Source organism: Triturus cristatus, chromosome 3_2 (genome assembly GCF_964204655.1).
Source record: "Triturus cristatus chromosome 3_2, aTriCri1.1, whole genome shotgun sequence".
Lineage (NCBI taxonomy): Eukaryota > Metazoa > Chordata > Amphibia > Caudata > Salamandridae > Triturus > Triturus cristatus.
In genome coordinates this window covers 916,353,469-916,370,220 of record NC_140584.1, presented here as the reverse complement: position 1 = coordinate 916,370,220, position 16,752 = coordinate 916,353,469, and the positions used below count along the sequence as shown (strand labels likewise).

General features: G+C 44.6%; 1 protein-coding gene across 1 annotated transcript in view; it reads left to right on the top strand.

Annotated features, from left to right (window-relative positions):
* Positions 1-16,752, top strand: part of TEX14 (testis expressed 14, intercellular bridge forming factor) — a 1,549,829-nt gene that overhangs the window by 1,108,139 nt on the left and 424,938 nt on the right. The window contains exon 18 of the mRNA XM_085647123.1: positions 9,654-9,742. Within this exon, the coding sequence (XP_085503249.1) occupies positions 9,654-9,742 (89 nt within the window). The remainder of the gene's footprint in view (positions 1-9,653; positions 9,743-16,752) is intronic.

Sequence of the window (16,752 nt, the reverse complement as noted above, 5' to 3'; positions counted from 1 at the left end):
TACTAGATATTGAAGAAATACGGGAAATTGACCGCTTCAAAATGGTAACTAGTTTGGTAGCCGATGTAAAATTCTGTTCGGCTTCCCGCTCATATTCATATATTCGGGCGGAGTTCATCGCATAGAATATGTGGACAATTTTTTGTATTTGAGGACATGAATAAACCCTTCCATCGGATATAATATGGAGAGTTCTGAAATATTTATTGAAAAATACTTGGTTATTTTATCGTTCCCTAATGGCGGCCATGTTGGGGGTCTACGTAGTCCTCTTTTTATGGCTTTTATCTGTACTCACGCAATCAGGTGGCTTTCGTTGGGGCTCATGCAATCAGGTGCAACATACATACAATATAAAAATGCCCGCGAAAAGTCACTCGGTTTCTCTTTTGCGAAATGGATGCATTTGGACTTGACGGGTCACCATGCTGCTTTTTGAGTAAGTGCAATGTAGAGAGGGACAATTTGTGTATTAACAAAACTCAGAGTGTGATAAACTGGTCCATGTCTGTATTTCAGATACAAGGCCATTTGGGAGCAGTTAATTTGAATATATGTTTGTAAACTGATTCCGTATAGTCTGCGTCTCATTACTGTGGGCCGATGGTGAGTGTTTAATACATTATGAGTAATTGCATATATTATATTGCATCTCTACATCGGCCACATGATTTTTGCTAATAAGAATTGTAGTCGTTTGTGTCTAGATATATAATAAATTGTAGTTCTTCCAATCAATTGTCACTAATGCGGAGCTATTTGGACGCCTTTTTACCTGATATAAACTTGAATTTTAGATGGACGTTTTAAAATGTGATATGGTGCTCATGTTTAATGCTTTTGCACATTGACTAATCTATACTTGTCCTATATTACATCTTCGATCTGCTCCACAAATCGGTGGGTGGATCCTAGTGTAACATATTACTATCTAGCTGCCAAGTTATTCTCGCGGTGGGTGTAGAATAAGGTCCGGATGCATAATGTCTAAACAGCGAACTATAACAGCTAATATAGTGCTGTAAGAGTAATTGCATGTGGGAAGATGATTACAGCATTTGAAATTTGTTATTTAATACATAAGCTTTGATATATAGACATCAGATGCTTAATCATGCTGGAGTTAATCTATACATAGTCGAGGCACGTTATATTGTGCTAGGATGATCATAAATGGATATTATATATTTTGGTCCACCATGGTCAAATCATACAGACAACATATTGGGATATAATATTTAATGAATGATGATGCTTGAAGGTGTCATGAAAACTATTGGTTATAAATGATTTTATAGCGCTTGCACAAATGGATCAGAAACACGCATTTAATTGCATTGCACAGTGTCCAAGGTAATAAGAATAGACTAGACTTTGGCACCATCTGAATCCTGGTTATCTTTGAGGTAGATAATGGATATACCTGAACGTATTTTAAGAGAATATAGGTTGGTTGTTTGAAGTGCCCTAATATATTAGCTCCTTTGTAAAATGTGTTCTTAGTGAAAAAAACATACAAATGATATATGAATTTTACACTATGTATTTTCGTGTTCTTCCAGGAAGGATATATACTCATTTGTCAATATATGACTTATACTTTTTGATTTAAAAAAAAAAAAAAGTGGTCTTTGTTTCCCTCTTTCCTTTTCCCCCTTTTGTGATTTCCTAATGAAAACAGGCCTGGTATTTTTGTAACAATGAAAATTGATGAAATTAATCTCATGAATGTAATTACATAAGGATATGCAATTGTGTTGGCTTAATTACAACAAATGTGTCTATTCTCGCATATTGGTATATGAGTGTTTTTAAATGTATATATATATATATTTATATGTGTGTGTTTTTCTGTAGCCCTGAAGAAGTCTCTGTGTGGAGACAAAACATGTTGGCTCTGGCTGTGTGGATTTTACTGGAAACACAATAAAGAACAGTCCTAAAAAAAAAGGATCACGGCTGAAATTTGGGATTCCCTTTGTGTGCACATTGTCCATTATATGATTATATAAGAGATTATAGGGTGCTGAATCAAGTGTGTTATGCGATTCTTAAGGAGTCACAATTAGAGAATCGCTATTTGCATCCTTTTTTGATGCATTGCATTATGCGATTAGCAAATAGCAATTTCTTTACAATCACTATTTGGTAATCGCAAAAACAAACGTTGATGCATATGCCCCTAAATGATTTGCCCAGAATCACCGGATGTTGAGCGGACGCCAACAATTGAACGGTTATTACTAGGTCCGAAGTCAGCAGCTCTGACTGCAACACCACATCCTCTTCTCATCTCTTTCGTGTTTTTCTGACAGAGCCAAGAGCACAGAATCCCCTCCAGAAGCTCACCTAGCAATTAGCCTCTTCACTTGTGTTGCTTGTTTGCATTTTCGAACAAGTACTCCTTACGAGTGCATCTGCAAACCGTATCTCTGCTCTCCGTGTCTTGCAGCCTCCACCCAATGTCTTTCCAGTCAGAGCAAGTCGCAGCCAGCGACACGCGGTGCAGTCTCACCTAATCTAGGTCCCCGGCCTCATCTGCATTCACACTGTACTTATCGGGTAGATGTTTTTTTTTCTTTGTCCTCCCCGTTTACCTAATCTCCCCGCTTAATGCTACCACCATTAACAGTACAATATATTGCCTTTCTCAATATACAACATACAGATACATAAAACTGTAACTGCAATTACTGCTAGAGACCAGGATGTGCAATACTTATTTAATAACACAGAAACCTCTTTTAGACTATCTATATATTTTAATCTTTAGCTGTTGGTTAACTCATTTTATTGTGTATTGAATTATTTTCAGCTTGATGTGTCGTTATACAACTAGCTGGTTGTGCAGTTCTGTAAATGAATACTACCAGTCAGGGAGATACCTGGTACTTCTTGATTTATTGCTTAATCTACTCTGTTGCTGGAGCCTGTTTACTAGAATGTAGGTATTGGTTGTCTTAATGTTTATTATATTTCACATTTCACATTACATCATTTATCTGTTTTATTGTATGTGTTTTCTTTATGTGATTTTATGGCTTTTAGCCTAAATAAAGTTTTACTGGCAACATACAAGTCATAACACTTTAACGGAGTTTCAATGACTTATATTGCACAATTGCTCACCAATCTACAGCTTACAAAAAAACAGCTTATTATTAATCACATAGGCGAAACCCGTTGCATTTACAATACTCCACGATATAGCATTCCCCAGGGCTTAGCTCAGAGCCCTCTTTGTTTAACATTTTGATCCAGCATCTGGCTCGGGTCATCAAATCCTCAGGGCTTGCACTGGTGTTGTATGCAGATGACACACAGCTCTAACTTTCGTTTTCCAACTATCCTATGTACTACTTGCCGTTGCAGAATGGATGAATGTCAATTGCTTGCATTTGAACGCATGCAAAACAGAAATCCTCCTTCTAGGAAAAGATACCAATGCTTGGGGCGACCACTGGTGGCGAACGGCCTGTGGATCCGCGATGGGGACGGAGTAAATTAGTTCATCCCCATGGTGGAGAGACTGCCCACCTGACTAATATATTGGTGGAGAGGGCACTCCGTCGCAACAGTGACGGAGTTCCCTCCTCTCCAATATAGTGGTCCGCCTGACAAATGTAATTAATTTATTAAATTATTTAACTTTAATATAATTTAAGTCCAAGTAGGTAAAACCTGGTGGTAAAGAACAGTAGAAACATTATAATGCTTCCCCCATCATGAGTGAACCCTTGAAAAATATGATGCTCCCATCAACATTGGGAGACATCTCCCATGGTGGGCGGAGCAATCATAATGTTTTTACTGATCCTTAGCGCCAGGTTTTACCTGGCAGTAAGAAACATTAAAAATGACAACATGTCCGCCCATCCTAATTGGGGGACGGAAATGTAGCCATTTCTCTGACAACCTTTACTCCCGAGGACAATCAGAGAAGTTTGACCAGAGTAGTCTCCATTGTGGCCAACATTAAGGTCCGCCCGCTATTTAATTTGTCAGGCGGATCGCCATATTGTCAGGTAGGCTCTCTGCCAATTTATGGTGGGTGATACTCTGTGTATCCCCAGAGGATGAACCTTGGTGTCTAGAACGTTGTGGCCTTTAGCTGCCTTTGATTCAGTGGGTTATGATGTGCAGCTGAACCTTTTCTCGCCATCCATGAAGTAGGTATGGCTATTCTGGCAGATCATAATTTACAAAGATTCAATCATGTGTATGGCCATTTTGAAGATCTCCCCAGTTTTCTGGGCCAAACAGATGGGCCCTATTGCACATATACCATTTGATAATGGCTGTACAACTGATTCCGGGCCAGGTTCTTTGATTCACCCACTATAGAATCAAGCTAAAGTCAATAGGTCTTGCCTTCTGGTTTGCCAGTGCTGTTAAACAGCTGCAAAAGGAAAGAAAATAGCTACTACCAATGTTGAACAGCATCAGGGAAAAGCAGCTTTGTCAAAACCTTGCCTATGCGAAATCTATTGGCTTTGTTAATGTATTTTAGCTTTGTCAATGTATTTTAGCCATGCTGCTGTGCAGCATGTCCAAAAGTAAAAAAATAAGTTATGACGCGGTCTACATTATCCACATCATAGGGGTCTTTTTCTTTACTTTCATCCGCACTTCACACCAGCCGTGCTGCTATACAACATGGCTTATACACATTGACAATGCCAAAAAATACAGCTGTTTGGCTTTGTCATTTTTTTGCCATTTGGTCGAACAGTAGGGCTGCTGTGCAGCATGTTTCAAAGTTAAAAACAAAAAAACAGCTATGACATGGGCAGCGTTCACTGTATCATATCGCTTTTTAAAAAAATCTTTCACCCATGCTGCACAGCAGCTATGCTGCTGTACAATAGGACCTCAAATAACACATTAACAAAGCCAATAAATCTTGCATAGGCGAGACCTATTGTCTTTGCCAGCGCTTGTTGAAATTGAATGAGAATCCGTTCAGCATTTTTTAAGAAATAAAAACTCAACATATAGTGATATCTGCACAGTTGGAAACGCGGGACTCCCGCAGTACCACAAATAAAAATATTAACCATTTTGAATGTCTGATAGTTTTTTTTATCCATTGGCTGATGCGTGTGTATACATATACATCACTCTACCTTGGCAGATAAAATCCTGATATACGAGATTGAGGCTGTCAAAAAGTGCTCCCAAACAGGGACCTGGGGCTCTACAACCCATGTGTTACAGTAAGTGTATTCGGAAACGGCATGTCTGTTTACTGAAATGCAGTATTTTGCAGGTCTTCTTCCTCCAGTGTACAAATTTGATTCCTTTTGTTGATGCTAGAGAACAATAAATCTGCTTGTTTTGACCTAAGGGATTCACAGACTGACATGTTTCTATTTCTTCTCCTAAAATCAAGAATTTACCTGCCCAATGCTCTAAAGATGTTGTTCAGCCCTTCATAAAAGAAAAAAATAAATAAATGCATACAAGCAAACTTGTCTTGCTACTGCATGATGGAAGTGAGCTTTTTCTTCAGAATGCATCAGCATTAGGAGTCTGGAAAGAATGTTGCAGTCAGTTTCATGTGATTAGTTTCTCTGTACTTGTCTTGGTGTTTTAGAAAAATGTTGGTTTGATGTAGAAAATGCACCCTAGTTCCCAGGTTGTCACCATTATATGGTCAAGAACATACTTTTCTAATATTTTAAATCATGTTAAGATCCTTTTGACATGAAACAGTGGAGAATAATTAAGTCACTTTGGTGCACATGCATCAAAAAACAGGAAAGCGAGTCCTTATTAGCGATAAATAAGGAATTGCAAATAAGGATTCGTGTTTTGGGATGCATCTACAGATTCGGTAAAAACTAGCGATTTCTTAAAAATCGCTAAAACTAACGGAAAACACAATAGCGATTCCTTAAAATAAAAATTAGCAAATACCGAAATCGCTAATACCGAATTCGGTATTTGCGAATTTGGAGATAGCGAATTCGCAAAAAACGGGTCGCACCTGAGGCAGACTGATGACATCACTACCATGAATTAATCCAGCCCATCCCTCATTCACTGCCCTGAGGAGCTCACAGGAGGAGGCAGAGCATACAAGCTGAGCCAAGAGACTTCACCCTCAGAACCCATCCAGACTAACTTTATCCAGGATGGACAAGAATGCACCTTCTACATCAGACACGCCCAGGAAGAGGAAGAGAAAGTTCTCTGACAGGGAACTGGAGCATTTGATCGAGGGGGTGAGCAGCAAGCATGATAAGCTGTTTGGGAAGCTGTCACTCAAGGTGCCCGAAGCCGAGAAGTGGAAGATATGGCTTCGCATTAGGGAGAGGGTGAATGCTGTCAGAGTGAAGCACCGCAGCATCGACGACCTTAAAAAGAGGTGGTATGACCTCAGGAAAAGGGCAAAGGAGCGCATTGCCAAAAGGGTCAAGGAAGCAGCTGGCACAGGAGGGGTGCCATCCAGAGTACCTGCCAACACAGCCCTGGAGGAGCTCATTGAGGGGACCATTGAGCCAGAGGCAGTCGTCGGAGTAACCCAGATGGACACCTCCGGCGCAGCAACCACAGAACAAGGTAAGATGCATGCCTGCGCTTATACACTGCGTATTGTTTACCCATGCCCATCCCCCCAGGTCAATCACAGTGTGCAGGGAGAAGTGCATAACACATATACCCTCACATTAGTATTGCATCGTGGGAGTTGTAGTCATGTTAGCCAAGTGTGCATGTATGATCACCAATGCACAATAAATGAGATCAGCAGTACAGGCCCAACAGTGTGTCTAAATATGTCATTTATTGTAGTAAAAGTATGCGGAATGACAAACAGATATAGTCACAAAATAAACTAGCAATGCACTGTTTGACACACAGATGCATCTCCGGTGGACTCTGATGACAGTGAGCGCCTCATCATCTCCGAGACACCGGCAGATACCGATGGAGAGACTCCGTAGGAACGTCACTCCACACCACCACAACCGACAATACCACCACCAACAATACCACCACCAGCGACAATACTACCACCACCACCACCGACAACACCACCAAGACACAGGGCACATGTCCCCTTCCTGCAGGTGATGGATACAGAGCCGAGACCAGCACCCACAAGTGTCCCCAGTCAGACACGTGTCACTCCGCCTGCACCACCACCAGCACGTGGCCGAGTCACACAGCGGTGCAGGTCCATGCGCAGTATTGCTGAGCTCCCCGAACAGCCAAGAAACATCTATGGTGGTGTAGAGGCCCAGATGCTGCGTTATCAGCGCCTGCAGGGGAGACACATGGGAACAATGAACCTCAACATCTCCAAACTGGCAAAACACATGTGCACTCTGACAGACGCTGTGCGGCACATGACCACAGTTGTGCCTGAGGGCAATCGGGACATCAACAAGAACCTACAGGAGCTCACCCGTGCCATCCTAGCAGGACAACACAGTGAGCGCAGGAGGCATCGGCAGAACTTGCTCCGTACTACTGCATCTACCAGGGCCATCACAAAGCTCTGCAACAGCACTGCAGTTTTGTCCCGCTGCTCCGTGTCACTGCAGGTGGACCTCTGGCATTACTGTGGGGATGTAGCGAAGGCCTTAAGCCAGGTGACCACTACAGTGGAACACTTGCAGTCTGGGACATTTAGTGCCAGCAACTTGGGAGGGGAGGAGGTCAGTGAGGCCGCATCAAGTGTGAGCAGCGTGTCCGTGCCGGAGACCTGTAACAGGAGGCGCAGTTCGCGCAGCTCTACAGCCACAGACACACAGCGTGGTGAGGTAGAGAAGACACGCGACAGGAGGCTGGGGGTACGTGGGAAGCGGCACTAGACATTCAGTCCCGCATCTCTGTCCATGGTGGTGTAACCATGGCCCACTTGCATTTTGCGTTTGCACTCCCATGATGCCAACGGATATGTTTTTCTCCACAATGTGTAGAATCACTGTAATTTATTCTACTCATGTTACATCACTTTGACAAGTGCTCATGTGAAGTAAACATTAGCACTCCACAATATATTGTCATGGCTCATTCTTACCTGGCCCTGAAATGATGTTGTGTGATGTATGTCCACCTCCTTTGACCTTCAGCTGTGTTTGGCACTTGTGACTGTCGGTGTTGTGCCGGTGGTTGGTCATACCGATCGTTGTTGTTTCTGTCCATCTCTATGGGTATCCCGCTTCTGGTTGCAATGTTGTGCAGCATGGCACATACTGCTACAATCCTGCAGCAGGTCTGGGTTATATTGCAAAGCACCACCAGTCTTATGTAAGATCCGGAAGCGACTCTTCAGGATCCCGAATATTCTCTCAATCACATTTCTGGTGCTAATATGTGCCGCGTTGTAGCGTTGCTCCTGTGGTGTTGCTGGGTTGATGTAGGGGGTGAGGATATATTCCCGCAAGGCGTATGCACTGTCACCTACAGGGGGGAAGCAAAGGCTTAGCGGCAGTAATGCTAATACATGTGTTATACTGATGTAATGAATAGATATGAGGATGTACCAAGCAGGAGTCCCTCTCCGAATTCACCATTGAGCAGACGCCTGTGGATGCCACTGTGTCTGAATATATATGAGTCGTGTGTGCTCCCTGGAAATTGTGCCACTATGTCCGTAATTATGTGCTTGGCATTGCACACGACCTGCACGTTGATTGAGTGATAGGACTTCCTGTTACGGAAGATGTACTCATTGGCTGAGGGGGGACAGATGGGGACATGCGTGCAGTCAATGCATCCTATGACATGAGGGAATTGGGCCACCTGGTAGAAGTCCTGTTTGGTCTGGTCCATCTGCTGTGGGGTTGTGGGGAAGGTGATGTGGATATGTATCATTGTCAGCATGGCATCAATGAATTTACGCAAGAAGCGTGAAAGTGCGCTTTGTGATACGCCTCCCGCTACCGCTACGACCCCCTGGAAATTTCCAGACGCCAGTAGGTGCAGGCTGCATAGGACCTGGACGTGCGCAGGAATGGCATTGGTCCTACGTGTCTGGTGCTGCAGTAGTGGTTCCAGGTCAGCAATTAGGCGCATAATCATGGCACGATTAAGACGGTACTTGTCATATACTTCCTCCTCATTTTGGCCCAGCAATGTAATGCGCACTCTGAATACCCTCTCCTGGATTCTCCTCCTGCGCTGTGCTGCTGCATTTATTCTCATCCTCCTTGCGAGCACGTAGAGGGCTGCCATTTGGTAAAAGAAAACGGGGTCTCCAGGCCCATTTTTGAAGGCTTTCTGATTCATTACACCTGTGGTACACTTTGACTTATTTTTTTTTTTTTGGTGTGTCTGCAACTTTACCTCCTGGTTGAGATTCCCCTTATTCTGCTCATGCTAAATAGCGAATTTGAAGGTTTTCGATATTAGCGATTTTTGATGCATTCTTTAGCGATTCTTTATTTGCTAATCGCTATTGGCATGCGTTTGTGTTTTCGCTATTTCCGATTCTTTATTTTGCGATTCTTTAATGTACCGGGGTTTATTTTAGCGATTCTTTAGTTTTTTCGCTATTGGGGTTGATGCATTGGAATCTGTTGTTGGGCACTCGCTAACGGTCGATTTTAGCGATTCGCTATTTTTGCAAGGACAATTTTGCTTGATGCATGTGCCAGTTTGTGAGTATATCTTTTTCTTTAACTTTACCACTTATTTGTCAGATAGGAGACATTCGCAGCAGACTCCATTGGAAGAGACAGTAGCAAGCTTGCAGAGGACTCTCATGGCTGGGAATCGGACCCCTTCCACGGTAGGTTGACTTAAAAAACTGCATTGTCTGATGTAAATTGTTGAGACAATAAAATCTATTTTTGTCTCCAAGGAAGAGCTCGGAATGTACTGTCTTTACTGTAAGACAAAGATGCCTGGTAATTGAAATTGAAGACTGATAAATGAAGTTGTATGGTTATAGTATTTTTCTGACTTTTCTATCAGCTAGAGACTTCTTAGCCGCAGATTCCTAACCTTTGAATTTCCCCAGGCATCAGACTGGATCAGGAAGATTTTTTATGAGCAGTACCCCTGCATGCCAGTACTTGCCATTGATTGGCTCTGCGTGCGTCATCAATGTTGTCCATACTGGAAGTGACGTCCTGGTACCTATCTGGGTGACACATAGGCACGCTGAAGTCAATTCTTTTCTTTCCGTGCCAGCCAGCACTGATCCGGAGAAAAACTACCCCTCAGTCACTATTTTACTGGATTTGTTCAATGTTTTGTCAAGAGCTATTTGAGGTTTTCCTCCTGTTGTGTTAGGTATGTCATTAGTATGTCATTGAGAAAGACATGTGAAAGACTTTAAACCCTGCGGAGCCTGTCATCGGCTCATGTCGCTGACGGACCCTTATCTTGTCTGTCTGTGGTGTTTGAAGCGCGACCACGACCCAAGGTTTTGCTCTGATTGCAGCGCCAAAGTTTTGAGGGAGCAATTCCTAAAGTTTGTGGCGGCTCAGCATGCGACTTTGTGCAAATCGAGGTCTCAGTCATGAGGAAGGTCCTGGGACTGGTAGCGCAGCCTGAAGTCATCATCAGGGACCGGTGCCGTTGGACCATCTGGTTCTGCTCCAGCGGCTCTGGTTCCGGCTCCATTGGACCCCAAGGGATCCATTTGTGGACCTGGACCGGTACCGTTGGCCCATCTTAGTCTTCACCGGCGCCTGCCCGGATGCCGACGCTACCGGCGCTACCAGCACTGCCATCCCCATTGTGATCCCCGACTGTGACACAGACCTGGATGGGTGTCGTCCGACTCCAATGCCGGCAGGAGCCTTGCCTCCCAGATTGGAGCCTGAGCCCCATACCCTTGGGCTACCCTTAGCAAAGTATGGGAGGGGTCGCTGAACCCTGTAGAATACCAGCCCTATGAAGAAGACCCAAATATGGACTGGTGTGAGGAACTAGGTGAAGCCAGTAGACTGGATGCTTCTCCGCATACCGGTATGCTTTCTCCCTCTATTGTGGCCACGGAGGAGGGCTCCTCATATGCAATGGTTGTGCGGAAAGCGGCTGAGGTCCTTGACCTTCCATTGCCCTCGGTAGCAATCAAGACTAACATCTTGACAGAGGTGTTGCCACCAGGATTTTCCTCGTCTGAACCCCTACTCCCATTCAATGTCGACCTTACTGATGTCCTTTTGGGGACTTGGTCCAAACCCAATACCGGGGCTTCTGTGAATGGGACTATCTCCTACTGCCAACACCCCGCTCTAGGAGACCCAAACTTCCTCACCCTATCCCGGAGAGCTTGGTGGTCCAAGCCAGGATGTCCCAAGGCACATTCCCTACTGCTCCCCTAGACAGGGAATCCAAAGGTCTGGACTCTTTTGGGAACGAGATGTTTTCTTCCACCAGCCTAGCATTGCGGTCTGTGAACACGGCATGTCTTGGGGGCCGTTACTCTCTCACTCTGTGGGGCATGGTTGCACAAGTGGTGCCAAAGGTCAGGGAGGAGGCCCAGGCCGTACTCTCTCTTGGCTGTTTCCGATGGGATGATGCAGCAAAGTTCACAATATGATGTGGACTCGAAATGAGCATCTCACTGGGCAGAGGGATTTCATCGACAGTGGCCCTGAGGCGCCACACCTTGTTAAGGTGACTGACTTTTCGGGGGAGGACCTTGAGCAGCTCACCAAAGATGCAGGCCCACGGTGCAAGTGATGTGGTGAGGACTAAGATCTTGTTCACTGGAGATGCTTGAGGTTGGGGCTACTTAGAACCCGAAGATCTCGGTGGAAGGAAGCCAACAAGCCTTTTTAACTGCAAGTCGATGCAGTGCACAGGGGTTTGGTTCCTCCAGCTCCGACGAGGGATACTGGCCTCAAACTTGGTGAGAGGACAGGGTAGGCCTTGAGGGATGTGGAAAACCACCACCTGTGTTGCTTAGCCTTTCGGAGTCCGTGGGAGCCCAGAATCAGCAGACCAGTCAGCTTAGTTGCGGTGCCTGCAGATGACTCCTTCACTTCAAGGGAGATTCCTTCAGGTGTCTTGGATGCCCACAGTCCTTGCAAGGTTACTGGATGGTGCACAGGCACAGATGTTGCAGCAGACAAGCAGGGCTATGAGATCAGGAGAAGCAGGACTCTTCCCAGTTGCAGCCTTGATGCCCAGAGCGAAGTCCAGAGTGCCCAGACGGTTGAAGAAGAAGTGGTGTCTTAAAATAAATCTTGTCCTACGACAAATCTAGGGACCGACCCCCAGGTAAGCTCGAAAGTACCCTAAGGATAGAGTTGGTATGATTCTGGGTTCCGCCCCAGGGTAGGGGTAGGACAGTGGGGAGGATACTCCCATGTCCTTTGTCCAGTTTCGTGCCACAGCAGGAGCCAACGGCACTCTGAGCTTGTTTGAACTGGACTATGCTCGGAGGGCACCAAATGTGCCCTTCAAGAAGACTGAGTGGCACTGGCATGTGCTCCCACCCTGCTCCAATACACTAAACCCTGTCTGGGAGTTGGTCACACCTCCCTGTGAAAGGATTCCTATTTTTCTGCCTTACCCTGCTCGAGCTTGGCTCAGCAGCAGGAGTGCAAAATCGTGTCTCTTGTCGGCAGCAGCCATGTTGTGCTGTCTGGGTCTAGAGGACTGGTAGCAGGAGCACTGAGGGCCTCCCGGAGGAGCTTTACGGTGCATGAAATCATACCTCCCACACTGTTTACAGTGTGGGGGTATGATACCAACATGTTTGGTGCCAAACATGATAGGGTTCGTTACAGCCAGTTTAGAGATGGTCATCGCATAATGACGCGTGGCCACTATCTATTTTAATGGTGGATGCACTTACATCCTGATAGAATGGACTCCAAAGGCTGTAGGGGTGTCCTGCTCATGCAGGGGCACCCTCACACTTAGAACCGAGTACCCTGCCTTCAGGATGTGGTGCTAGCACCAGCTTACACAGGCTGTAATGGCAGGCCTGTAGTCACAGTTTGAGGGGACCCCTGGTATACCTATGCCTTGGGTACCTCAGTACCATATACTAGGGAATGATAAGCATACACCAGTGTCTAACCTGGGATGTACCTAAGTACTTACCTTACCAATTTAGGGGAGAAATCACAGAGACTGGGATCTCATTAGCAGGATCCCTGTCAGAAACAGCATTACACCTGGCAAAAAGTGGGGGTAACCATAAAAGTAGACCCTACTTTCCTGATATTAAGTGATTTGCCCTGAATCACAGGATGCGGAGTCGATCCCGGGATTCAAACGGGTTTCCTAGTTTCAAAGTCTCAAATTTTGGCCGCCCCTAGGCCATAAAGCCCCTGGAAACATATTTGTCTTTACTGGTAGCAAGTGTATTTAGCCTTAAAGATTTCAATTACAAATGCATAACTAGTTCTCCCTGCATCATTGTTTTTTAATATGACACATTACAAAGAATCCCAATTTAAAGAAACCCCTAATATACATTTCTTAAATATAGTTTTTTTGCAGTTTCTTATATCGCGAACTCTCCCCAAAGGTATTGGAGTGCTTTAGTTGAGCACAAGTTACATTACGTTACATTACACAGGGACACATTCATTTTTGTAGGCATGGGTAGATTAAGCGATTTGCCCAGAATCACAGAATGTTGAGCCGATGCCGAGACTAGAGCCTGGTTCCTCACTTCCAAAGTCCACAGCTTTGGTCTGCCAATCTGATAATATTTATCTATTACCTCAATAGACAGTTCACTGAAAACGCGGCTAAATGTAAGTATACAGTCAGCGTCTCATTGAGTGATTGTGCGTGATATGCTCACCTCGGGTGGTCAGTGACTCCTGAGGGCTGACAGGAGCCTCATCAATCACCTCCACTTTTGGGTCGGGAGGGGACTGTGATGTCCAGGGTCCGGTGTCTGTATCCTCCATTCTCTCTTCCTTCACATGATTCCACAGCCCTCCAGTGGGAAAGCCAGCATTCAGAAAATAAATTATGTCTTGGCACTCAAGTGAGTAGTAATGCTGCCTTGCCTTGCAATTCTGCTAAATGGCCCCTCTTACCCAACCCTGGTTTAACAGCCAGTGTAAGGTTGCATTCTGGCATTTGTAGTTTGTATTTTCCTACTAGAAGTATGGATTTAGAAGTCCCTTTGTGCAAAATCAGGTTGGTAAACAAGTCCTCCATAGCAGTTGCTGTATCAGAGTGAACTGTCTATGTGGGAGATAGGAATAAATGCATTAATGTAAGCTCTATAGACTATTACTATAGACTATCATCATGGCACAGTGAGTTAATGATTCTGCCCCAGTGATCCGTATGGGACCATCTCCAGAACTCCCAAGTGGCTTCATGTCATCTAGTATATTCAGCCAGTGGTGACAATTTAGCAAACATCATTAGACATGCTGGGTTCTTGAGGCCATGGTTACAGTGTCACAAGTTCCACGATGCCACATATTTTGGAAAACAGCTAGGTGTAAGTGAGGAGGCCACGCATACTTGGCCACTGGACACCTTGTCTTTGACAAAGTTCTTTTCCTGCAGGTCCGGCTCAGCCATGTATCATTCTAAAGTTGCTAAATTAACTAGTGTTAGAGCCAGCGCATGTCCTATGATGGATACTGGACCATCAAGATTGTGAGTATGCCCTGCGATATGTTATACTATGCAAGAAGATGTAACCCTGTGACATACATTTTAAAGATATAGAAAGTCTTCAAAGAATTGTTTCCTTTCCTAAGGCATAGACAAGTCCCCGTCCCCTATGAGATCATTGGTCCCTTTAACTTTTCTTGCCAAGAGTTGTTCTGGTTGCAGGTAATCTGTAAAGCACGTGTTAGATGTGCTGTAAATATAAGCACAATATTGTTATTTACTACAAACACTTGTAATCTGTTCAGTTCACTCAGTCAAATGTTCTACTCGTGGGGAGCACTTTCCTTGCTGCCTGCTGGCTCTGTGTGTATATGGGATTTGTAAAGCACCAACAACAAAAGGCACTGGAGCGCTGTACATGGGCAAAGGCTAAGATGCTGTCAGCAAGTGAATGGAAGGGAAGTTGAGTTCAGAGGGTGGAAGTGACTACTTAATCCTGATAGAGTGTACTTTAAAGAAGTGCGCCCACAGGTATTTCCTAAAATGGAGCATGGCTGGGACGGCTCTCTGAATCCATAGGGTAGATTATGTTATTTCTTTTGGTTTGTATTATATTACTTATGCTCCTTTATCCTTGTAGTAATGCTGTTGCTGCCCTGTTCTGCACACGGGGCACAGGTAACACTGCTACTGCACCAGCTCTATACATGCTAGATAAAGCTAATACTAGCACTCACACACTGTTGCTGCAGGTAGCACTGCACCTTTCACCCGTTATTCTGTGTCTTATGATGGTGGTTATGTTCATGTCGCTTTATTTCTGTGCAAAATATTCTGGCAGTACTTCTGTTGTCATACTGTTCTTGGCTGGTATGAATATACGGCCTCTGTTTTGTTGTTTGCATATGCCTGGTGCAACACTACAGTGGTATAACATTTGTACATTATAAAATGAGATGAGGTGCGATAAATGCAACGTGATAGCTATTTGAACTTTGGAGTCCGAGTGCTAAACCTCTGTTCAGCTAGATCTATGTTTTTCAAAAAATAGCAGGGCCAGTAAAAATACACAAAAATCTACACCTTTCCTTTTTTTTTTAAATGAATGATAAAATCCTTACTCATAGATAACTAAATGAAGCTCTAATTTTTCTAAAACACCTTACGTTAACGTACACAGCAGTGCTTCAAGTGTGTACCATGGATTGCTGACCAGCCCTTCATTTCTGATAGAGATCTGGCAGGTTTTCGTCTAAGTGAATGGTCAACTGCAAGCCGACATTGTGATTTGTTCGTGCAATGCACTTAACAGGACTGAAACACTATGACATAGTGTAGCCCTTTACTGTGTCCCAAATACCAGTAGAATGAATCATCTGGCTAAGAGCATATGTGTTTCTGAAACTCACCAAATCTGACAAGCAGTCCTGCCTGCCGTCCTCCCGCATTGTTGTTGTTGCCCTGTCCCCTCACACTCCAGTGTTGCTTTCCCCGTTCCCACATTTTTACTGCACTGTGTGCCGGGTCATGATCTCCTTATTTCTAGTGCAGTGTTTCAGAGCAGCCTCTGCACAGCATTAGCATCTTTCCTCAAGTAATGCTCAGCTGTCTGCTAAGGCACAGCACCATGCTTGCTGCCTTTTTCTCTGTTTTAGCCTCCCCTCTGCTAACATCCTAAGACAAACTTTTGTAAAGTCTAGAGTTAGCGCAGGGTTTCAAGAGTATTTTGTTAGTTGCAGAGTCTGTGGCAAGGCTGGAAGGTTAAAAGACATTGGGGCAGATTTATGAGGCCCGTTGCGCCATCGGAACGTCACTTTTTGTGACGTTCCGTGGCGCAGAAGCCTGCGTGATATTTATCAGGCAGCACTGAGCCACTTTTTTTGGCTTAATGCTGCCTCATAAATATCAGTCCCTTTAACGGAGTGTTCTGCGTTAAAGGGGCGTGCAATGGGTGTTGCTGGGGGCGTTCCCAGCAACATCCATGGCCTTTTGACACTGCCTCAGATATACGAGAAATCGTAAATCTGAGGCAGCGCCAAAAGCTTCCGCCTCCCCAGGGGAGGCGTAAGGGAGGCGCAACGGGGAGAAATATCTTTATTTCTCCTCGTTTTTCCTTTTTCTATGTGTGCTGCATTCTGCAGCACCCATACAAAGAGGAAAAACCTCTTGTGATTATTTTTGTACAGAAAGGTTTCCCTTCCTGCACAAAAATATTCATCTCCGCAACGCAGGCACCCTTGCACC